The sequence below is a fragment of the Dermacentor albipictus genome, chromosome 1 (genome assembly GCF_038994185.2).
Source record: "Dermacentor albipictus isolate Rhodes 1998 colony chromosome 1, USDA_Dalb.pri_finalv2, whole genome shotgun sequence".
In the NCBI taxonomy this organism is placed as follows: Eukaryota; Metazoa; Arthropoda; class Arachnida; order Ixodida; family Ixodidae; genus Dermacentor; species Dermacentor albipictus.
Window position 1 is genome coordinate 398,074,920 of NC_091821.1, and position 25,133 is coordinate 398,100,052.

At 49.2% G+C, this 25,133-nt stretch overlaps 1 protein-coding gene across 3 annotated transcripts in view; it reads right to left on the reverse strand.

Moving 5' to 3' along the window:
* LOC135921310 (uncharacterized) overlaps window positions 1–25,133 on the reverse strand; it is a 143,371-nt gene that overhangs the window by 13,545 nt on the left and 104,693 nt on the right. For 2 of the 3 annotated variants that reach the window (XM_065455637.1, XM_065455635.1), the window contains 2 exons: window positions 24,283–24,496; window positions 17,421–17,518 (listed from right to left, as the gene is read on the reverse strand). In XM_065455637.1, the coding sequence (XP_065311709.1) occupies window positions 17,421–17,518; window positions 24,283–24,496 (312 nt within the window). The remainder of the gene's footprint in view (window positions 1–17,420; window positions 17,519–24,282; window positions 24,497–25,133) is intronic. The other variant, XM_065455638.1, reaches the window with a different exon arrangement.

Below are 25,133 nucleotides of genomic sequence, written 5' to 3' on the forward strand. Positions count from 1 at the left end.
GGCCGAAAGAGATAAAAACCAGGCTAGACGAAACTAAATCACGATTTAAAATGTTTGAAAACTCGGCTTCAGCTATTCATGAAGTATGTTCTGTAGCTCGCAGCTTGGAGAAGAAGGTTCAGAGCTTAGAACTTATACTTCCGGACTTAGAGGACTGCAGTCGCCATAATTATTTTGCTGTGTTTGCTGTTGAGCAGAAAGAAAACGAGACACACGATGGTCTAGAGGAATCTGTCCTAAAAGGCGTCCTTACAGAAACGCTGGGTGCACATGCCAGCTCAATTGAACGCCTATATACACAGAATTGGACGGAAACATATTGACAAAGTTCGACCGGTAATCGTAAAATTCTGCCATCACTGAGAGAAGACAAATATTCTAAAAAATTGCTTTAAGCTAAAACCCAAATGCGTTTCTATTTCCCAGGATGTTTCCGCAAACACAAGAAAGAAAAGAAAGCAACTCTGGGACAGTGCCGCTGCTAACAAAAAACCGGCCATAAAGTCAAGCTCATATAAAATGAGCTTAAGATAGGCAATGACATGTTCGAATGGGATGAGGACCGAAACATCCGGGTTCCACTGCGCCGGCAAGACAAACGCAGTTCGTGAACTACACCCCCCGGGAATGACTCATTTGTGTGCCTTCAACTAAACGCGTGGAGCATCGTTAATCAAATAGTTTACCTGGAAAGTATCTTGCTCACACATTAGCCACATATAGTGATCTTAACAGAAAGCTGGCTGCACACTGATGTCAACAGCGACGAAATATTACCGGCAAGCTACAGAATGATCTGCAAAGGCAGGAATTCCTGGAGTGGTGCCGTATCAAATATTTTCCGAGCATCACTGCATGTAACTAGACTTCCTGCATTCCTGGTTTTGAGTGTTTTCTGATTAAGCTATTTCTAACAGCGTTTTCACCTGATAATTGCAAAATTTGACCACCCACCAAACAATGACTGGACCTTTGCATTCTCTTAGCATTCCCTCTTGTAACACTCTGCTTGCTGGTGATTTTAATATTCCCGCTGCCAACTGGGACAGTGAATTCCCTGTACGCCTAAATACTGCAGTTGAACCGTTTCAACATTTAAACTTTTTCCACAACTTCACTCAAGTGGTGAAGGAGCCTACCCGCATTCAAAAAGACATTAAATCAATTTTAGATACTTTCCTGGTGAGTAGCAGCCTAATTTGCCGAAATCCGGTCACGCATGTCACTGACGGCATATCAAGCCACAAGATAATATCGTTAAATCTCATATGTGGTTCTACTACTAGCAAAAACAAGGAAGGGCTCATAGTCCCGAGTTTCACACGCGCCAATGACTTTGCCATTCTAGATTTGTTGAACTGCTCGTTTTCTGATTTTGTTGCTTTAAGTGGTGCAACCGATTGCTCTATTGAGGCATTGTGGTGCTTCTTCAAGAGAGTTGTATTGAACTGCGGGAAGGATATTGTACCAACTATGACGAAACAAATACGATACGAAATACTAGTCCTTGGATGACGAAAGAAGTCATTCAGCAGAACTCAAATTAAAAAAAAAACGTTAAGAAAAGGAACCCGGTTGTCCCCTTCGGCGGCTAACCAAACTAAGATTTCATTGTTAAGTGCGCAGGCAAAGGACTGCATTAGGAGATACAAAGACTACTATTTCAAATTTACTACGAAAAACGTTTTGCTCACGGCCCCAGAATAGTTCTCTTGGCATTTGTCTTCTAAAAAGAAAACAACATAAAAGCTATGTATAAATGGCGAAACGATAACGTCAGAACCGCAAGTTGCGGCAGCCTTTAATCAATTTCTTTTGTTCTGTACCCACCAATGATGATGGTTGAACGGCACATTTCAACTCACTGGCCCATCGGCATCCAATTAACAACGTCTGTGTATCTGAACAAGGCCCCCCTTCTGTCTCTTCTGCTCAACATTGGCAAAAAAATATGCAGGTGCTGCCGGTATACCTAATGCCTTCCTCGTCAGGTGTGTCGAATGGTGCGGTAAATGCTTACATATTATCTTTAACCTTTCGTTATCAAAAGCAGACGTTCCCTTTGATTGGAAATGCAGAAAAATTGCACCCATACATAAAGCAGATGACTCATCACTATCGACTTATAGGCCAATATCATTGTTTTGTACGTGTTCTAAGATCCTTGAGCATATTATTTTGAATCATATTTCGACATTTATTGAAAATGATAACATAATCATATAGCCAATGTGGGTTCCGTAAAGGACTTTGTACTGTGATGGCGCTCTTAGAGCAAATTCTCAATTTGTCAGCAGCAGCTCACATTCAAAGCCAAATGCACATTATATTTCAAGATTTCGATAAAGCCTTCGATCGCATCTCGCACCCTACGCTTCTTTTAAAACTAAAACCACTGTTAAAAAATAATTCGCTCCTACCATGGATCGAAGCTTATATGTGTAGTCGAAGCCATGTGTGAGAATTGATGAATAGTGCTCTGGCTCGTGCACCTGTTAAGTTCGGCATCCCACAAAGATCTATTCTCGGGTCTCTATTTATTATAATCTTTAATAATAACATAGTACACAACCTAATCGTCAAAATTTAACTATATGCTGACGACTGTATAACCTATCACGACATTCACAGTTCCAGTGACACGACTGTGCTTAATGATGCTTCAGAGAAAATTGCAACGTGGTGCTCAGATTGGCATGCAACAATACCCATAAGAAAACATCAGTTGCGATGAACCTAACTCGGAAGCGCCAGCCCTTAAGTTTCTTATACTGCATAGGTGGCAGCCCTCTTGCAGTGGTAACCAGCCACAAATATCTGGGGGTAATCATAACATCGGATCTCAGGTGGAATGACCACATATCGGAAGGTGTGAAGAGAGCTATGTGCCAACTTGGTTACATAAAAAAACCTTGCGACCATGCCCACACGAGGTTAAAATAATAGCATATAAAACTTAAATTTTGCTGTAATCGAATATGGATCAATTGTTTGGGATACATGCACTCAAGGCAACATAAACAAACTAGAATCTGTCCAACAGAAAGGGGTTATGTTTGTACCATATACCCTTATATAGTTGGCGTACTTCTGCGAGTTCTCTGGTAAACGAAAGCAGGTATAGATTGCTTACAGAAGAGGCAGCAACGTGACTGAATAAAGTACATGCACGTGCTATTCCACGATAAAGCCAGTATACACAGACACACCTACATAGAGCCACCTACATAGAGCCACAAAATTAAAGGAATATTCCTGCCATACTAAAGACAATTCGCGAATGGAAAAAACTACCAGCCAGAATTGCCCAACTACATATGCATTTGTGCTAGCACTTCAGTTGCAATCATTTTCGCAATCAGTTGAAATCGCCAGTGCTTCAAGCAGTGCGTGTGTGCTTTAGTTGTCCTTTCATTTTTGACAAAACGTTGTAGCAGGTGTTATCATGACTGCATTTCTTAACTTCTTGTTGGTTTGTGCAACACGCTTGTGTCTTGACTTGGGTTGTCTTGATTTTTTTAATGCATGAACACTTTTATCTGTTTTTTTTATCTCCCCCACTCCTTTACGACCTCATCTAGAGGCTAGCAGTGCTGTACAAATAAATAAATAAATAAATAAATAAATAAATAAATAAATAAAACCAACTTAGAAGGAACGCCATAGAAGCCAATAGCCTAGGTAAATCGGTGGATTTTGTATTATGGCTGTGTTAGCGCTAAGCACGAGAGAGAACAAGCGAAAAACAGAAATCTAGCTAACGAAACAAATCACGAGTCGAAGCAGATGAAAGGTGTAAAGTAGAAGGTGGCCCATCTAGCAAAGAGCCAGGGGACAGCCATTCCGGCAAGCATTGGTGGACGCTTCGATGCAGCCAGTGAGGACAGAGCTGGCTACGAAGAGAGCAAAGGGCTGGAAGGCCGAGGCCTCTACTCCGGAACGTAGTGACGGAACCGACAGGTACGGGCATGAAAAAGGGAAAACCACTGAAGTGGTGGCATCGGAAACCGTTCATCAAACGAAGGGTTATCTTAGGGTTAAAGGGGGAGACACCGCGACTTCAGATACAGCTACAGTTTTCTTTATTAGGAATCGGAACGAGCTGATACCGGTAATAAATGGGAGAGTAGATGTAGACGAGTGAGTCCACATTCGCGCGCTTTCACGGAGAACCGGTCCACATAGTGATCACATATCCAGCTTTTCTGTACACGTGCCAACAAGTGCCCCATGCGGCCCCGGCACGAAGCTGTCGCATTTTCAATGGAACGAGCGAGTTTTTTGCGAATAACAAAAGCTGCAGGTAGATTACTGAAAAAGGCAGGTGACAGGCAGGTTCTGGAAGACATTTCACACGATTCAAATGCTGTAATCACGCTGTGGTAAGCAAGAATTTTGTTCCCAGAGCGGGTAAAGATTCAGAAACGGAAGCCTATTTAAACGATAAAGATTTGTACACAATTTTCGAGACAAAAAGGGTAGCTGTGATACAACTACGGCGGCTACCGTAAAAGTCGCGGCGCCTTATGTAGTACGGAGACTCTGCTTTCGATTGATGCCTATCTCGACTCTCTACACATGGCGTGACACTGCTCCCAAAAGCAATTTTCGACACAGTCGTGCAAGTTCACGTGGTATCTGTAAAAATCAAAGCGTATCACTCGCGGGAATGTTGCAAGCCATGGCCGAGTCGTTTAATCACTCGCAGCTATCGTTCCGCATCATGGTAGGAGTGGTGCAATGCCGTGATACCGTTTTTCTTTCTTTTTTTAACGCCACGTAGGACTGATTTCGACAGTCTTCCATGTGTTGGCTGAAACACAAAACTCAAAATTTGCTTTCAGTTTTGGTTTTTTCAGAAGCGCTCGTCAAATATATTTTCTATTTTTACTTCCTCAAACGTAGGAAAGGTTTGCTCATTTGTTAAGTCATCCCTTTTGTTATCATAGTTTATTCATTGGACAACATAACAACAAGCATGCGCATGCCTTTCTGTACCGTTAAAAAATATATACTATCGTGCCTTCTACAATGGGCATACTCAGGAATTCTGGACATTGCACCTTCACCATCCTGTGGAACTTCACGGCAATGCACATCCGTAACTGAATGGGCAAAATTTTAAACAATTTCGTTTCTATAAAATAACCGAGTATCAAGAAGTTTCAACTGTCTGCGCCAAGAAGGTAGTCTTTTGTAAAACATATGCATTTATGGCACTTAGTCGGCACATTGGTTGTGCGTTAAAGCACATCAATGTAGATATTAGGGCATGTTGGTGTAACATTTTGAAGTTTTTCTTGTAGCGCAAAAAACACCAGCACGCAGAACAGAAAGAAAACTGACACACACACCGACGCTAATTTCCAACAACAATTTTTATTCCGAGACGAACGTCAGTTTTATACCCTCGCATTTTCTCGCTTTCAAGCACGTATCTACTGACAACATAACAGGATTGTCACGATCCACCGGATTCGTGAACAAGGGAGGGCTCGAGGTCCCTCCGTTAGACGGACGTTCTGCAGCGTGGTGGTGCTGAACGATGACTGACCGCCGAGCAGCCGTGCTCGTCGGTGTTTATTTCAGTGCAGTGACCAATGTTGCCTGCCGAGCTTGGCAGGCCACCGAGCCTGGCGGCGAACGAACATTAGGCCTCAGGGGGCGTCACATGCTTTCTACAGCCCCTTACCCCCAGTTTGTTAAATAAAAGAAACAAACGTCCGTGTTCAGAGCAGAAGGCGCTGCCTCTGTCCCAGCCAAGTCGACAGTGCCTGCTACCCAGGCGAGTAACGGTCCGATGGCCTCCGCCGTCGAGTACTCCGCCTGGGCACCGGTATTGATGGGTCGGGTGTGGCAACGCCAGGTGCTGCCTGAGACAGCCTCGCTCCATCCGCAGGGTCCGTAGTGGTCGGCCTTGTAAGTGGTGCCAGGCTCGACACCGGTCCAACGGATGCCGCACAACTGGCAACGGTTGCCGCCTCCGAGGTGGGCGGTGCTCCACTGGAAGCGACTGCTGCTGCCGCTAGTACTCCAGCTGGATGGAACTCAGAAGCGGCAGTCGAGGGTGCTGGCCAGGTCCCGAGGCGAGGTCTGACATGGTCGGCGTGTCTGTGCCACATGACCCCGTCGGGCATGCGAACGAGCAGCGAAGAGGCGCTGGCAGGAGACACCACCTGTCCGGCAGACCAGGGTGGGCCAGGACAGGAGTTCCTGGCGAAAACTGGAGCTCCCAATTCTGACAAAGGCGCGGGACGGCACGCTTGGTCAGCAGCCAGCTTCAGCTTCAGCTGCTTCAAGAGCACTGTGGATCTCAGGTCCGGATGCAAGACGTCCAAGGGTGTTTTGACCATCCAACCCAGCAGGAGCTCACAGGGGGCAGGGCCAGTGACATTTTGCGGTATGGTCCGGTACTGAAAAAGTATCCGGGCAATCTGCGGCCGGAAATCCCCAGTCTGGCTCTTCTTGAGCTTGTCTTTGATGGTTTGCACTGCCCGCTCGGCTGCACCATTTGAAGCAGGGTGGTACGGTGGAACCATCATCCAGTGGATTTCGTTCTTTGTCAGCCAGGCCAAGTACTCTGTGCTGGTGAAAGCAGGGCGATCATCGGACGCGATGACATCCAGCAACCCCTGGGTGGCAAAGACCTGTCGTAGCACTGCAATGGTCGCGCCTGCTGATGGAGTGGTAACAGGTAGAACCTCTACCCACTTTGAAAAAGCGTCCACCACCACCAGGAAGTAATGGCCCTTGAAGGGTCCCCCAAAATCCACATGTAGGTGGGACCAGGGTCTCTGTGGGAACGGACAGGGGGTGATTTCCACATGACGCGAGGCTCGCTGATACTCCTGGCAGATTTTGCAACTCTGCACCAAGCAAGTGATGTCCTGGTCCCAGCCAGGCCACCAAACATGGGACCGGGCCACCATCTTGGTCCTTTCTACGCCAGGATGACCCGCCTGCAGCAACTGCAGGACCCTTGGCCGGAAACTTTGTGCGATCACCACCCTAGAACCCCAAAGTAGGTAGCCCTGCTGGAAGCTCAGCTGAGTGGCTTGTGGCTATAGGCCTGCTGCACCAATTCCTCTCCACGGGACATCCCGTTGACCAGCTGAGACAGGACTGAGTCCCGGCTGGTCACTTGAGATACCGCAGATCTGGTGAGCACCTCCGGGTACGCGTGTTCCAGCATGAACACTTCATCAGGTTCTGCAACGGCATCAAGCACCTCTGGCAGGGGCAGGCGGCTCAGGGCATCAGCAAGTCTCAGGTCCCTTTACCGCACGGCAAACCAGCTGGTAATTGTAAGCTGCCAGCCTCAAGACGCGCCGTACCACTCGAGGTGATGCTTGCACAGGAACTGCCTTGTCAGGCCCCAGCAGCCGCAAAAGCGGCTTGTGTTCCGTGACCGCCTCGAACTTCCGGCCTCACAGATACTGGTGGAAGCATTCGACACCGAATATGAGGACCAAACCTTCTTTGTTCAGCTGGCTGTAAGGTTGCTCTGCAGCATGAAGCCGTCGAGAAGCAAACGAGGCAGGGCGTTCCTGACCATCTTTGTCCCAGTGTGCCAGGACGGCTCCCAAACCGTACGGCGACGCATCTACGGTAAGGACGAGAGGCTTAGCAGGATCGAAATTCATCAGCACAGGAACCTTGGTGATTAGCTCCTTACTGCGCTAGAAGGCCCGGTCGTGCTTCTTCCAGACCCATTGCTGACCATCTCGAAGCAGAAGATGGAGAGGCTGTAGATGCTCCGACAGGTTCGGCAGAAAACTCCTGTAGAAGTTTATGAGGGCGATGTAGCTCTGAAGCTCCTTCCTGTTCTGGGGCTTAGGTGCCTTGAGCACAGCATCAACTTTGCGGGGAGTCGGGGCTAGGCCTGCCTGGGTCATGACATGTTCCAAGTACTGAACGCTGGGGGCTAGGAAAACGCACTTTTCCAGCTTGACCTTGAGGCCGGCATCCTGCAGTAGTGCCAGGACGTTGTGCAGGTTTTGCAGGTAGTCCCCGTCGTCGCTGCCAGTAACCAGGATGTCGTTCATGTACACCGCCATGTGCCTCATGCCCCTAAAGAGGTTGTCCATCTCCCTCTGGAATATGGCTGGGGCCGAGGCCACGTCATACGGTAAGCGCGTGTACTGAAAGAGCCCCAAAGTTGTCGATATTGTGACATACTTCTGGGAGTCATCCTCTAGCACCAGCTGCTGGTAAGCATCTCTGAGGTCGAGCTTCGTAAACGTCTGTCCACCGGACAATGCTGACCAGAGATCTTCAATCCGGAGCAGTGGGTACTTCTCGACGGTAGCGACGCGGTTGATGGTAACCTTGAAATACCCGTAGAACCTAACACTGCCATCTCGTTGGAGGACGGGTACGATGAGAGCGGCCCATTCAGATGTCTTGACAGGAACCAGGATGCCCTCTCGCTGTAACCGTTGCAGCTCCTGGGTGACCCGTCCTTCAGGGCGAACAGCAGTGGGCGAGGCTTGAAAAAACCTGGCCTGGCTCCCTCAGGTGCATAGATGGCAGCCGTTGTGCCGGCAAATGTGCCCACCCCTGGCTGGAACAGGGACTTGAGCTCTGTCAGGAGGCTGGGGACGTCTTTCACCATATGCAGGCTGGCTTCCTGGTACTCTGGCGATCTGTGGTGTTGGCCCGTATTGGCAGAGACATGACCCCGAAATGTAGTGTGCTTACGCCATTTCTTTAAGAAATCGCTATTTTTAAAGGAGTGTTCAAGTCACTGATGACCAGCCGTGGTTGTTCATTGGCTATGGTGTTGGGCTGCTGAGAACAGAGGTCACGGGATTGAATCCCGGCTGCGGCGGCCACATTTCGATGGGGGCGAAATGCTAAAACTCCCGTGTACTTAGATTTAGGTGCACGTTAAACAACCCCAGGTGGTCGAAATTTCCGGAGTCCTCCACTATGGCGTGCTTCATAATCAGAAAGTGGTTTTGGCACGTTCAACCCCATAATTTATATTTTTGAAAGTCGCTGATGAGGAAGCTGTTGCTGCTTTAGAGTTAGGAATGAGCGTTCTTGATTTAAACCTACAAAACAAGCAAAAATACAACGGTATGTCTCATTTTTTCCCGGTGTTTCAGTTTTAACCGGAAAGACTCAGAGAAAGCAAGTTTACAATAAAGCTAAGGCGATGATCTACACACAGCCGCCAGTCCGCATGACCTCCGATGAGAGTAGCCTGCCAAAATTAGTCATGCGGTACAGAGCGGCTCAAGCAATATTCACTTTTTAATCGTTTCTGCGTCTGTTCTGCCTGCGTCAGGAACGAAAACGAGAAGTCGGAAGGCCGATAAATTGAAGGTGGCGGGGAAAGGCGGCTGCGCAGTGGATAGCGTGCCCAGCTCCCAAATGTAGAACGCTGGAGATACAGGGCCTCGAATCAGGTGGCTTGTTTGTGAAAAAACCTCGCTGTGCTCTCTGGTGATGACGAAGCTCAGAATGAGGCGGTAGCCTGACGACAACGGTCGTCGTCAGCTAACAGAATGCGTGCGAAGTTGCATCAAAAGCCGAAAGTATATACCGAGGAAATACAGTATGCTCCTATCGACAAAAACAATTTATGAATATCGAGCGCTGTTATTGAGCGAGCTTGTAGACCGTTAACGTCACCAAATACAGGGTAGCACTGCTATCCCAATAACTAGAAGAAATGTACATCAACAGCATTTCAACTGGCGTGTAATTGGTACTTCATTATGGTCATTGCATGTTTGTGTTGTGTGTAGCACGAGCGAGTTGTATAAGAGATGACACTGAAGAGAAAGCGTTGAGGCGAAGTCCGCGAAAAGTAGTTGAGGATAGCCACATTGAACGTCAGCGCCGTGCTGAAGAAAGCATGCTACTCCAGTAGCTCAGATCGCCAGAAAGGCTTGAGTGGTATTGGGCGTATTTGGTAACCACAACCACAGACACACACTTTGCGAAAAGGAAAAGGGGAATAGGGCTGAGTGAGTTGAAAATTAGATTAATGAGAGAACTCGCGTGGTGTATGAAGAGATTGAGGAAGACGATAAGGTTATATGGACGGCCTTTCCAAGCTCAATAGTACATGCCAACCCAAATGAATCGGTGTGGTCATACATGCGCGACACGTCATGGCTGCCTGCCACAAGGACATCATGGAGTTACAACGATGACAGTTTGCGTTGAGTGCTTGAGGATAAATACGAGTAGATTAGAGACGTCTGAGGGACGTTTCTACGGTACAAGATCACATCCTGAAAAAAAAATTAGCTTTCGAATAAGGCCTCAGAAAATCGAGTACTATGGCCCTTATTTTGTTCAGGATGACGTCAGCGCTTTATTCAGCGTTTATCTCTGAGAAAACGAGTTCAAGCTATGTTCATTTGCACTACAATGGCAGGCGTAATAAGGCAAAATTTGAAAGCATTAGAGAGTGCCTGAGTACTCTGTGTAGGTTACGTACGAAAATGACAGCAAGAATACAATATCATAGGAGAATATCACTCGAAAACAAGTTCATTTAATAATAAATTGCAGTAAAAAGGGAGTGCCTCCACAGTACACCTGTGGATGACGCAAATAATGAGCATATTGAAAAAAATGTCTCGTAGGTCGGTAGTAAACTGGCTGGAGCATTCGCGCATTGGCAACAGGATAAAATTTACTCCTGAAGGCGGAAATCCTAGTGGGGAAATCGGGCAGTTGCCTCTCGCAGTGATTTAACCCCGCGAAGGACGCGATGACACCCCGACGACACGCGACATTACGCCAAGAAATAGACATTTTTTTTAAAGCGAAGGTTTCCTTGCCTCTTCCTTCGACTTTTCCACTGCTGCTGCTGCTGTCTTGCACGCCGTCTTGGGAGGAAGGGGGTGCATATACATGGAAGAAACGGGGAACAGAGGAATCGCGACGCGAGAAACTCGTTTGGGCCTTTCCATCGCGTCAAATGAGCACAGTACCCTCTGGATCTCCCTGGGCGTCGTTACATTAGCGTCTTTAGAGCTATAATTATCAGTGAACCCCCCGCAAAGACATTGCAGAAACTGTGTCACTTGTAAAGATGTTTATTGAGCGAGTCCAACAAACGGGCGGTAGCTCGGAACAGTGAGCGCGGAGAGCAAGATGGTGGTCTTCGAACGCCGGTCTCGTGCCCTCTGTTCTTGATGATGATCGGTATGCCATTCTCCTCCTTTCTTCATTACAATTGCCCCCGTCGAGAAAGGTGGAGCCATCCTGGCGATCTAACAGGTGGGTACAAGAGGGTCGAAGTACGGCTTGAGGCGGTTTACGTGAACAACATCACGTCCACGTCGACGACGGTCGCCTTGCAGCGTAAGAGGCTCAATGACATAGTTTACGGGGGAAGTACGCTCGACGATGCGGTAGGGACCATGATAATTTGGGAGCAGTTTGGACGACAAGCCAGGGGCGCAGGGTGGTACAAGCAGCCACACAAGTGCTCCAGGAGCGAATGTTGCGGCCGGAGAGTGATCATCATCGCGGGCGTTTTTCTGGCGTTGTTGGTCGGCTGTAGTAAAGCGCTTGGCTAGTTGTCGGCAATCTTCAGCGTAACGGGCCGCTGCTGACACGGGCGTGCACTCTGAGGTATCTGGTGCGTATGGCAGCAACGTGTCGATAGTGTGCGTCGGCTGGCGACCGTACAAAAGGAAGAAGGGGGAAAACCCGGTTGTGACTTGCGTAGCGGTGTTATACGCGTATGTCGCAAATGGGAGAACCAGGTCCCAGTTTGATTGATCAGATGCAACATGTGTCGCAAGCATGTCGCCCAGAGTCCGATTAAACCGCTCAGTGAGACCGTTCGTCTGAGGGTGGTAGGCAGTACACGTCCGATGTACAATTTTGCACTGGTGGAGAAGTGCTTGAATTGCATCGGAGAGAAATACGCGGCCACGGTCACTGAGGAGTTCGCGAGGAGGACCATGCCGAAGCACAAAACGCCTCAGGATGAAAGAGGCGACGTCCTGTGCTGTCGCCGTGGGAAGAGCAGCGGTTTCGGCGTATCGTGTAAGGTGGTCGACAGCAATGATAGCCCATCGGTTTCCGGCCGTGGTCAAAGGTAAAGGTCCATAAAGGTCAATTCCAACGCGGTCGAATGGGCGTTCTGGGCATGGAAGGGGCTGCAATGAACCTGCGGCAGGATGCGGTGGTTTTTTTCGTCGCTGACACTCGTGGCAGCCGCGAATGAACTTGCGGACAAAGCGAAACATTCCGCGCCAGTAGTACCTTTTCCGTAAGCGTTCATAGGTCTTGAAGACACCACCGTGAGCACACTGCGGGTCGGAGTGAAAGGAAGCGCAGATTGTAGAGCGAAGCGTTCGAGGGATAACTAGGAGCCACTTCCTACCATCTGGCGAGTAGTTGCGCCGGTACAAGAGGCCATCACGGATGCTGAAGTGCGAAGCTTGGCGTCGCAGAGTTCGAGTGGTCGAAAGAGTGGGTGCCCCGGATAAAATGTCAAGAAGCGAAGCGATCCAGGGATCGTGGCGCTGTGCAGAGGAGACGGTGGCGACGTCAAGAGCTGACAATGGAAGGTCTATAGTGGATATGGACGCAGTTTCGGTGGATAGTGGTGACCGCGACAGTGCATCAGCATCGGCATGCTTGCGTCCGGAACGATATATAACGCGGATGTCAAACTCTTGAAGTCGAAGAGCCCAGCGGGCAAGGCGACCTGACGGATCCTTCAACGAAGACAACCAACATAATGCATGATGGTCCGTAACTACATCAAACGTGCGGCCATATAAGTAAGGGCGGAACTCGACAAGCGCCCAGACTATTGCCAAGCATTCTTTCTCGGTGACGCTATAGTTTGATTCAGCCTTGGTGAGCGTTCTGCTGGCGTATGCGACGACATACTCTGCGAACCCAGGCTTTCGTTGCGCGAGAACAGCACCGAGGCCGACACCGCTGGCGTCTGTGTGCACCTCAGTTGCGGCCGTAGGATCGTAGTGGCGCAGTATAGGTGGTGACGTCAGGAGACGGCGAAGGGTGGAGAAGGCGTGGTCACACTCAGAAGACCATGACGAGATATTGGAGGCGCTGCTTAGTAGTTGGGTCAAAGGCGCAATTATAGAGGCGAAGTTGCGCACAAACCGACGAAAGTAGGAACATAACCCTATGAAGCTTCGTAACTGCTTTAGAGTCGTCGGTTTGGGGAAGACAGTCACGGCACGTAATTTAGTTGGGTCCGGAAGCACACCATCCTTTGATACAACGTGACCAAGAATTGTAAGTTTTCGCGCAGCAAAACGGCACTTCTTGAGATTTAGTTGCAGCTGAGCGGTTTTCAGACACGTCAGGACATGGTTGAGGCGTTCTAGATGGGTTGCGAAATCTGGCGCAAAGACAACAATGTCGTCGAGATAGCAGAGACACATGTGCCACTTCAAACCCCGCAGAACCGAGTCCATCATGCGTTCGAAGGTGGCAGGCGCATTGCAGAGGCCGAAGGGCATGACATTGAATTCATATAGACCGTCAGGCGTGACGAAGGCTGTCTTTGAACAGTCGGCCTCTGCTAAAGGTACCTGCCAATACCCGGAACGCAAATCTAACGACGAAAAAAACTCGGCACCTTGTAGGCAATCAAGGGCATCGTCAATTCTGGGTAAAGGGTACACGTCTTTTCGAGTGACCTTGTTTAGGCGCCGGTAATCCACGCAGAAGCGAATCGATCCATCCTTTTTTTTAACGAGAACCACAGGGGATGCCCACGGGCTTTGTGAAGGGCGAATAACGTCGCGTTTAAGCATATCGTCAACCTGGTCGGTAATAACTTGACGTTCCGCGGTGGAGACGCGGTAAGGGCGTTGTCGCACTGGCGAGTTGGAGCCGGTGTCGATGTTGTGAACAATGGTAGAAGTTCGGCCAAGGGCACGTTGGGCAACATCGAAGGAGTCGCGGAACTGGTAGAGCAGCTGGAGAAGAGCAGTGCGTTCAAATGGGGACAGTCCGTCTGCGATGGACGAATCGAATAGGTCAGCAGCTGGAACATCAGAAGGGGTAAGAGCACTGATGACGTCGAGGTCGCGTCGAGCTGAATCTTGCTGCACGGAAAAAATTTGGCCGACATCAATGGGTTGCACGCATCCAAGGGATTCACCTTTAAGCAGTCTGATGGGATATGGAAGAGGATTTGTGAGGCAGAGAGCGCTTGTTCCATTCGAAATAGAGAGGGTCGAATAAGGCAAAAGAAGTGGCTTCCGATTTAGAAGAAGGCATGATGGTTCAAAGAATGCAGCTTCATCACATATGCTGTTGCAGAATACGGGGAGCAAAACAGCTGCTGTCGGCGGAATTTCTGTGTCTTCTGTGACGACTATTTTGTGTGCGGCTTGATGAGCGGGGTAGTAGGACTCGTCACACAAGGGGAAGAGCTCAAGTTCAGATCTGGCACAATCAATAACGGCGTGATTATACGATAGAAAGTCCCAGCCAAGTATAATGTCGTGCGAGCAAGAGGAAAGGACGATAAGCTCGACAATGTAGTGTTCTTTAGCTATAATAAGTCGCGCAGTGCAGGCAGCTATAGGCCGAACAGGGTCTCATTCGCTGTACGTAAGGGCATCATCTCAAGAGGCGTGGTCACCTTCCGAAGCTTGCGGCAAAGTGTGGCGTCTATAACAGAAACGGCAGCACCGGTATCGACAAGAGCATATGCACGGATGCCTTCTACGAAAACTTCGACAATATTCGACGGCAAAGTTCGAGGACATGAGCATTTCGACAGCGCAGTTCTTGCCTCACGAACTGCGGAGGCTAGTTTCCCTCATTTTCAGGGGCTGGTCGACGACGCATGGGCGACAAGGAGCGGCGACGGGGTGAAGGTGAGCGACGAGACGTGGGTTGCGGATAGTCACGTGAAGACGTGCTTGGTTGGGGACCCGGATCTTCATAACGAGAGCGGGGACGATCTATGTAGTTCGGTGAACGGGCGTCTGAATATCCTGGCGCGCGACGACGGCAGAATCGGGCGATATGACCAGGGCCACCGCACGCAAAACAGATCGGCCGGTTGTCGCGCGTTCGCCAGGGATTTGCAGGGATGGGAGCAGACCATGTCACGGACGGCTGAATCGGGGCTGCAGCATACGACACACCATGGGGTTGTGGGGCTGTTGAAGCTGCTGCCGCTTTACTACCTCAGCGTAACTAAGAGGCGCGGCGACAGGTTGCTGCTGAATGGGCACCGGCATGGCCTCGGAAATCTGCTCTTGAATGACGTGTCGAAGCACGGGAGCCAACGGGATTGGTCGCTGCAGTTGCTGCTGTTGTGGGAGCTCCTGACGCTGAGCAAACGGCAGGAGAGACAACTGACGGGCCACCTCCTCACGCACAAATTCTTTCATTTGTGCGATAAGGTATGGCTGGGCAGGCATGATGTCCAGTGCAGCGAGCGGTTGATTGTACGTCTGAGATGAACGTCGGGTGAGAGCCCGCTGCCTTCTCAACTCGTCGTAGCTGTGGCACAGAGTTACCACTTCAGACACTGTGCCAGGAGACTTCGCAAGAAGCATCTGAAAGACATCGTCGTCGACGCCCTTCATGATGTGCTGTATTTTGGCACTTTCGCTCATTGAGGCATCGGCGCGCCTGCAGAGATCGAGTACGTCCTCAATATAGGCGGTAAATGTTTCATTCGGTTCCTGTGCCCGTGTGCGCAGCCGTTGCTCGGCGCGTAACTTCCGCACGGCAGGGCGACCGAAAACGGCAGATATTGCCTCCTTGAAAGCAGACCAGTTTTCAAATTCCGATTCGTGGTTCGTATACCACAGCTTCGCCACGCCAGCCAAGTAAAAGTTCGTGGTACTCAACTTAGTAGCGTCATCCCACTTGTTGGGTCCACTAATTTTTTCGTAGGACGACAGCCAGTCCTCGACGTCCTGGTCTTCCGTACCCGAAAATACCGGGGGGTCTCGCTGGCGAACGGGGCCGGGACAAACGGCGGCCGGGAGAGGTGGCGGCTGTTGGGCTGCGTCAGCTTGCATGGTCGAGTGCAACGTGCGGGATCGGAGTTCCAGGGTGCCGACGATGTGCGTACCCAGCACGATCCACCAAATGTAAAGATGTTTATTGAGCGAGTCCAACAAACGGGCGGTAGCTCGGAACAGTGAGCGCGGAGAGCAAGATGGTGGTCTTCGAACGCCGGTCTCGTGCCCTCTGTTCTTGATGATGATCGGTATGCCATTCTCCTCCTTTCTTCATTACACACTTAACGCTCTACTAACGTGCAAGTCGTGAGGAGAGGTAAATAGAATGGTACAGAGGGAGCAAGGAGATGAGGCAGAGAATTGGTAAAATAGGCGCAACCGCGAAACGAGTGAATAACAGCCTTGTCATTCTTCGCTCGCAGTTCTCGTACAGGAGGGAAAGTCGGGGCGGGGAAAACGTTACGTTAAGGAAACGAAGATAAGGAAAAGCTACTACTAAAGACACGACAACAGTTACGGGCCAAATCGAAGGTACGGTACCGTTCATTTCTGCTATTTCTCAAAAACGAACACCATGCAAATTCGTCAAGCGCACTATTGACACAGGGTGTGCAGATGCAAAGACACATTAAACCACCGTTGGCTCTATGCAACACTAAAGAAGCAGTCGCACTTCAAATCAACGCTTTTGTGCCCGCCGTTGTAGCTGTGCGGCTATGGCATCGGTTCATGTGGTATGTGGTATGCTCAACGACGCTAATGAACGGTGCATCAGCACGACGTAATGCTTTGCCATCAAAGACATCCGAGAAAACGCCACACGTCCTAACGTATCCCCCTGCGACTATCAGAATTTAATATGAAACCGCCTCAAAAAAAAAAAAGAAAAGCAACAAACTGGCATCGGCACGGCAGTCTAATTCATAAACTGCTTCCGTTCCCGCGAATCTCCTGCAGTATGCGGCATGCTGACCTTGCTCCACGACAATAATGAACAATGCATCGGCACGATGTAATGCTTTGCCACTAAAGTCATCCGAGAAGACACCCCATTCCCAAACGTATCCCCCTGCGACTATAAAAATTTAATATGCTACCATCGCAACAAAATAGCAACAAATTCACCTTGGACACGGTTTCTTCGCCTTGCCGACCACGCATTGCGTCGATCGTGTTGCCAGCTCGGCTAGGGACGAACGGAGCTAACAACTTTCTTCTCGGTAGTACCTAGGCGAAGGTAATACTCAAAGGCCTAAAGTCCCCACATTTCGCTCTCGCGACCACTGCTCCTCCCGCATGCGCAGAAAGAGCGCAAAAATTCAATTATCATGTGCTCGTGGTGGTACATGGCACTTCAAATGCGTAAAACAAGCGCTAAGCGGTCAGCAGTAGTACTGCATGCCGCATAATCTTAAAATTCGCTTTGTAGACCTGGGAGTTTTAGCCACTCAGGCTCTTGAGCCAACTTACATAGGTAGCGGAGTTCTTCAGAGCAATTACGTGGGCTCCACTCGATACGTCGAGAGCCATATAAGTTGAATGCGAGACACTCGTCGATGCTATGTTGCCTGAAACAAAAATAAAGTTATTGCGTTGTTGTACAGAGATAACAACTTACTCATAGCTTTAAGCACAAAAATGTTATTTGTATTGCAAGACAATATTCCTTGAATAGCACAAGACTTTGTGCTCAAAGGAAGCCGTATGTATTTCTCAAGATTTACTTATTCATTCATTCATTCATTCATAGGAAGCTCCGGATTTCTCTTGATCATATCGTGTTTTTTAAGCATGTGCCCTCGTTAGCGAAATTGGTGCGCGCCCCTGACGGTTCTGACCTGTTTTTACGTCAGCTAGATAAGGCTGTTGCTGTTGCCTACTTGAGAAGGTTTCGGGTGCATGGCCACGCCATAAAGAATAAGAAACGGTAGTTGTTAGTTATAACGCCTCTAAGCTTTCGAAAAGGTTCGCCTGACTGCCATTTGCAGGTAGCAGTACATAATAAATATTATGCAGAATGCCTGTTTGACTGTTACCGCACAATGAAAGCTGCCGACATGAATATGAAAGAACCGGTGACATCGACTTCAGCCGTCGGGCAATTACCAGCACTTTTAATTTACAAATCACGCGCTTACTCGACAAAAAAACTGATCATATCCCGCACAGCTGCGTATGGAATAATTCTTCCCGCCACTCCTGATCGCATTCATCTGTTAAACTTGTCCCAGATGGCTGCTGCTCTTCAAATATATCATCATCACAGTCATCAGAATCAGTTTTGTCGCTGACCAATTCTCTAAGAAGGGTTACCCGGTGGTCGCAGTTGGACTTCAACGTTGCACCAAAACGCAACCAGCCGTGCTTCGAAAACTCCAGGCAGTGTACTATTTACGGCATCCTAACATTCGAGTAGTGGTGTCCCGATACACAACATCCACGTCTTATTTTGGACCTCAGAAACTGAATCTCAGCAACAAAGTGGACCACTGGCGTTTCTGAACTAACCAACTTGTGTATCGCATCGTCCAACTGCAATCATTGGATGTTGGTGAAAAAATGCAGACACATAAATGTTACGTGAAAAACTCGTAAGCCAATGGACTCATGAAAAGCTTTCCTTTTGCCTATTTTACGAATTAACCGCACGTCTGAGAAGTTTCCAGAAACGCAGAGTGTGCATCTCCTTCTCTAAATTTAAAACAATATTGTTTTTTTTTTAATTCCCATGGCTAAGATTTGTAATGCCAAGCAGTGTCATGCTCATCAGAGACATTTTACAGTAGGCGGAGAGATAGGCTCCCTGTGCCGACGGCCTCATTAATAATGAAAAATTCAAGTGTCCGATGGTGGGATCCAACCTCTGTCTCCCAACACAGCCGCATAAATGCACTATCTATTAGGCCACATTGGACGCACACTTTTCTCGTCTCTCGCCTAGTTGCTCGCATCCTCCCCGTTTAAAGCTCACTCTGGGCAAGTGCCTAGAGGAGCTTTGTCACTCATTGTCACCAATTATACATAAAATGGCGATCCGAATAAATAAACGTTCTTATCGTGCTTCTTCGCGCCAAATCCAACTAGCTTCGGGAGGTTTTTCTCATGCGCACCACATCTCACTTGCTAGAATTCTTCCCTCCTAGCAGCTAGCACTTTCAGAGGCTGTGTCAGGCTGTAGAGCCTTCTGGATTGACCATTTTTACCACTCCTTCCCTCGTACCGGCTAACGCTACGTAAAACCGTTAGAGGAGCCGAGGTTTTAATGCACTGGAACTACACCAAAGTTCACAGCATGTGCTGTAATTATACCTGATCTGTGTACAGTGTAGGGGTTGAGGGACGGACTTCGGGATGAAAACCAAAACTTGGGAGGGTTTATTTTACATAATGTACAGGGAGGTGAGAGTCCAGTAACAGTCGTACAGTCATTACGGGCCGGCAGCAACTCGGACGCTGCGGCCCGCGGCAAGAAGTTCGAGAGAGGTGAATCAGGGAATCAGGGAATGCTCTGGTCTCTCTGGAACGCTTCTTATAAACCCTTCGAGCACTGGAAGTCGCGTCATGTTCGACCAATGGGAGAGTCCGCTCAGATGACGCCACTTTCAGCCAATGGTAGGCGCCCGTGCGATGGTGTCATACCCGGCGAAGAGAGTCGCCACCTGGGCCCCTTTGCTTGATCACCTGATCCCCCTGCGGCCTTGCCTCGCAGAGCGGCAATACACTTCTTCTAAGGTGGAGAAGGAGAGGGGGCGCTCGTGCTCCATTGTACAAGGGCCCACCTGCTCCCGGTGGCTCGGCTCCTCAGCGGTAGCAATTGTCTTCTTCAAAGGCGATGAAGACGTACGCTTGGGCCTTCCCGGCACGTCTGGCAGTCACGGCGCATTACCGCCGTCTTGGTTTGGCACCCACTTCACTTCCAACAATGCCGTGCTATCCCCTCGCTTTCTGGAAAAGTCAAGCAGAGAATAGCTACCGCGGCTTACAAACTTGTTGGCTCGTCCGCTCCTCTGGAATGTGCTGCGATTCGATGTGGTCCGGGGGAACTCGAGCAGCCTCAGGAAACAGCGCCATATCTAACAGCTCGTCCTCGCCCCGGTTGTTCTGAATGGCCGATGAACTCAATTCGCCGGCCATGAGGAACGCTGAAAGAACCTGCAGGGTTATTGTGTCGAGCCTCGTTTGACGAACTTCGGGATCCTGGGCCCTGGAGAACATACGTCAAACAAACAAAACAACACATCGCTGCCCCACGTGTAAGCGCAGGCTCTTCACCCCTGACTCGCCAGGCTATTACTGAGTCAAAATGAACCCGGATCTTTTATTTCCTCAATTTTGACAAAACAGTTCCAACCACCCCTCCAAACAGCTATGCATTTCTCCTCGATTGCCGACAAGACCAGACTACTATTGTTGTTGCAAAACAAAAGGGTCGTTGAGGATGCAAACAACAAATGAAAACAGCCGAACATTACTTAAGTGGCCTAACTACACGAACAGCATGTTTCCAATCTATCGTAGTGGCGTACTTATCGCACGTATTGGTGCCACTGAACAATCTGGTCAAGCTCACAAGTGCGTAATCACAAGCGCGCTAGCCTTGTGGTCACTATCCAGGACGCATACTTGTGTCGTAGGCAAACTCTTCATTACGCTTACTCACGTTTCTTCCTTTAGTCCCTCTAGGACACGTGACTTAGACGAACAATTAAACTCGCGGGACTAACACACTCCGCAGAACCCTTAAAATGATGCGTCTTCTAATAACTAGTTCCAGGCACGCTCACTAAAGAAGTCAGAATACGGCTGCCCTCAACACACACGAGCAACCCAGTCATAAATCTGCTTCCTTCCGTCCACACAGGACACGCGCTAATGGAACTAAAAACACTTCTCCGTGCAAATCACGCACTTACTGAAAACCTACGCGATTAACCTTAGAAAGTTCACAAACACTTAAAAAGAACGAAGGTTAAATAACACACGCGCTTTCCATAGGCCTTTCGACGATAACCTTGATCTTCAGGTTACTCACACACACAAAAAAAAAAGCCTATCTACTTATTAATGAGCATCTCGCGAGACTACATGTTTACTTAAACCTCATCTTTCAAATCACGGAGCTTCTCAAACGAAAACACAAACAAAGCTCAAACCTTACACATTGAAAGGAATCCTAGTTTTAATTCGCGAAAATTATCCGATGCTCAAAATAAAAAACAAAACACTTTATTTCTACGGAAGCGCTCTTGGCCTCCCTTTCCAAGCGCTTAGGTCTGACTCATACTCTCAGCCGTACTCGAGGTGGGCGCGGTCTGAAAGCTACTCTGGCTGCCTAGAAACAACAAAAGGGCTGATTCACTATCAGCTCCCCCAAGACGTTACGGTCTCCTGCCAATTTGCGTCCTGGCGCCCCGCTTTCCTCACAAACTCGATTCACAGCGTCGCTACTCCCCACCTGGTCTCGTCCTGCCACCTTTCGTTTCTTCGAACTGCACGCTGAGCTATGAAAAGAACTACGGAACGACGAGGAGTTTAACAGCCTCGTGCCCTTTTTCCGCGTCCGTGCAGAACATGCTTCGCGGTCCCCCTTGGACCGGTGGTTTGAACGTTTAGGATGCGTCAACATCGTCAGTGACGACCGCACCTTTCTTCTCCTCGCGCCCTGCCCATTTGGGGTTCTTGCCATCTTTGGCGGCGCTACATTAATTACCGTCTTTCGGTCTTTACTGCGCTTCTTTTTACGGCGCTTTCTCTTTGCACTCGCCTTCATGTCGCCTTCTCGTGCCTCGTGCTGGCCGGTACACATTTCGTCGGCCCGGATCGGTCTCTTACCCGCACAGTCTGAGTGATTTACATTTAAATCTACTCTCACTTTGCCTCGACTGGCGGACAGCTCAACCGACTCTGGCACAATGCAGCAGGCTTTACTCGAGTAAGACAACTCGCACTCTTGCGAAGTGCCCTCTGCAACATTGCCGAGCTCGCGCTGTGCATCGGCACACAGCCCGTCGGTATCGATCGCTGTCTCACGCGCACAGTCCGAATGATTAACAACTGAATCGTCCCTATCTAGGCCATCTAGACTGGCGGAGAGCCGCACCGATCCCTCAACAATGCTATTGTATTCTCTTGAGCTACGCAGCTCGCCATCCCGAGAACTACTCTCAACTGCATCGCTCAGCTCGCACTTCACTCCTGCACGCAGATCTGGCTCTACATGGGTGCTCGCTTCTGTCGGGTCAGCAGTACCCTTTTCTTCGCTAGCAACCTCGCTAACCTTACCAGCGACGCACACGCGCGGTAACTGTGCCAATTTGTTCGCAGCTGGCCTAGCTGTCTCCACAGTCATCTGTTGGCACAGCACCTCGTCGCTCTCACTGCGGCCTTTAACGGCCTCTGTTGCCACTAAGGCATCGTTAGCAACTAGCCTTTTCCCTTTTCCGATGAATCTGCAGCCAATCTCACAGGCACTACTCTTCTCGTCGGCTTTTGGCGAAAATCCGCTCGATGCTGCCTCATTCTTTCGCTCTGTATTTCCTACAGAATTCTCAGACAGCCGTTGTCTCTGTGCCCATAATTGATCACAATAGTGTATCTCTTTGATCAGTGCTGCTTTCTCTCTCTCATACTTTTGCTCACGCTCAAGCTTACGTTCCTGATACTCACGTTTGCGTTCATTCTCACGTTCGTGACGCTCACACCTAAGAGAAAGTTCTTGAAGGTCATGCTTCCGCTCATTCTCGCGTTCTTCACGCATACGTTCACTCCTAAGTTCACGACGCTCTCGCAAACGTACACGACGCTCGCGCTCCCGTGGCTCCTGTATCACCTCCCAAGCAAGCTCAATGCTTTTGTCATCATTGCCACTATCTTGAATCGCCTTTATGATAGCTGGCGTTTTCATCCCTTCGTCCGCCTCAACTCCCAAATCGTCGCACACCAACAACAAGTCTAACCTCGTCAACCTTCTAAGATCCATGGCAGCTGCCCCGACAGGTGGTTAAAACTGTTTTCCTTAAGTAATTTGTGCAAACACACAATGCGTCAAACTCCCGATTCCCAGAACTATCAAAATGAACACACAACATTTGAGTCTGGCGAATCATAAGGAAAAAAAACCACGCGCTCACTTACGGTTGCAGCACTCTGCCATCCGGTTCATTCGTCCGCTGTTCCCGGTTCCTCCGGACTCCCTGGGTCGAAGGCTCGCTCCTTCTTCGCTACTCCCAGTTTTTTAGGATCTCTCTCGACGAAGGTTGATCCGTAGCGCTGCCACCAGCTGATGCATTAGGAGGCGATCCTACCGCTGCCAACCAGATGTAGGGGTTGAGGGACGGACTTCGGGATGAAAACCAAAACTTGGGAGGGTTTATTTTACATAATGTACAGGGAGGTGAGAGTCCAGTAACAGTCGTACAGTCATTACGGGCCGGCAGCAACTCGGACGCTGCGGCCCGCGGCAAGAAGTTCGAGAGAGGTGAATCAGGGAATCAGGGAATGCTCTGGTCTCTCTGGAACGCTTCTTATAAACCCTTCGAGCACTGGAAGTCGCGTCATGTTCGACCAATGGGAGAGTCCGCTCAGATGACGCCACTTTCAGCCAATGGTAGGCGCCCGTGCGATGGTGTCATACCCGGCGAAGAGAGTCGCCGCCTGGGCCCCTTTGCTTGATCACCTGATCCCCCTGCGGCCTTGCCTCGCAGAGTGGCAATCCACTTCTTCTAAGGTGGAGAAGGAGAGGGGGCGCTCATGCTCCATTGTACAAGGGCCCACCTGCTCCCGGTGGCTCGGCTCCTCAGCGGTAGCAATTGTCTTCTTTAAAGGCGATGAAGAGGTACGCTTGGGCCTTCCCGGCACGTCTGGCAGTCACGGCGCATTACTGCCGTCTTGGTTTGGCACCCACTTCACTTCCAACAATGCCGTGCTATCCCCTCGCTTTCTGGAAGAGTCAAGCAGAGAATAGCTACCGCGGCTTACAAACTTGTTGGCTCGTCCGCTCCTCTGGAATGTGCTGCGATTCGATGTGGTCCGGGGGAACTCGAAGCAGCCTCAGGAAACAGCGCCATATCTAACAACAGCTACACGTACTTGTAGTGGTATGATATTGCATTCCGAAAGCTCTTACTACACTTATCCTGCGTTGTTCCTTCAAAAGTATAACGTACGACTCCTCAGGTGGCACGCTATCCTGAGACGCCCAACGCGTAAACTCTGTGAATCTCAGCTACGCTGTTCTTCTTATAAATACGCGCACAAGCACCAATTGAATTCGCAGCTATACGGTGTACTTCAGTGTACCTGCAGCAAATGAAGAGAAACAAGTCATGCTTACCGGCTGCTCTTGCTGCGTGCGTCCCAAATTTCCAAGCTCTGATCGAACCACGGAGGGGACTGTTCGTCGGAACGAAAAACGATGCCTAACACTCGATAAAACGTCTTTGCATTCAGCAATAACAAACGGTGGTTTGCGCAGAATTCTGAAGCAGTTGTTTTGTTGAACGTGCCGCCCTCCGATTGGCAGTGAGTAGTCTCCACGGAGACATTAGCTGCGGATGAAAAGCACAGTAGGAGAAGTGCATTTCACCACAAATTGCGAAGTGGCATAGAAATGTAGTACAGTGTGTGTTTGTGTGCGTGTCTGTGTGTGTGTGTGTGTGTGTTTGTGTGTGTGTGTGCGTGCGTGTGTGTGCACGTGTGTGCGTGCGTGCGTGTGTCACTGTTTGCTGAATTACATACATCACTCATGAGGTCTATGTCAGTCTGTGTCATGAAGTCATGAAGTACTGAATACTGGACTTTTTACAGTTTTTATGCCGACAACGAGTCATGTATACTAGGCTTGGGTTTCCCGGTCTGTACAGTCAGCTATGCTGCGCACGCCGCTTATATGTCGTTTAACTAGGAAGCCTGTTATGGGAGAGATACGTCCAATTTCAAACCTCTGCAAGGTAAGTACAGCTTTTCTAGAAAATTACTTCTTTTCAATCCTTGGAGAATGTTATGCAGCCGTGGAGCGGTGCAGGACATCAGTGCAAATGAGCGAAGACATTACAAGTGCAATTTGTGGAGAAACGTTCCTAGAAATCTCATAGCTTTGCAAATAATTACGGAAACTTTTTCTTCTTGTTTGCTTTTGCCACTTCCACGTATTATACAACGCTCGAATTGCGATTTCTTGACGTG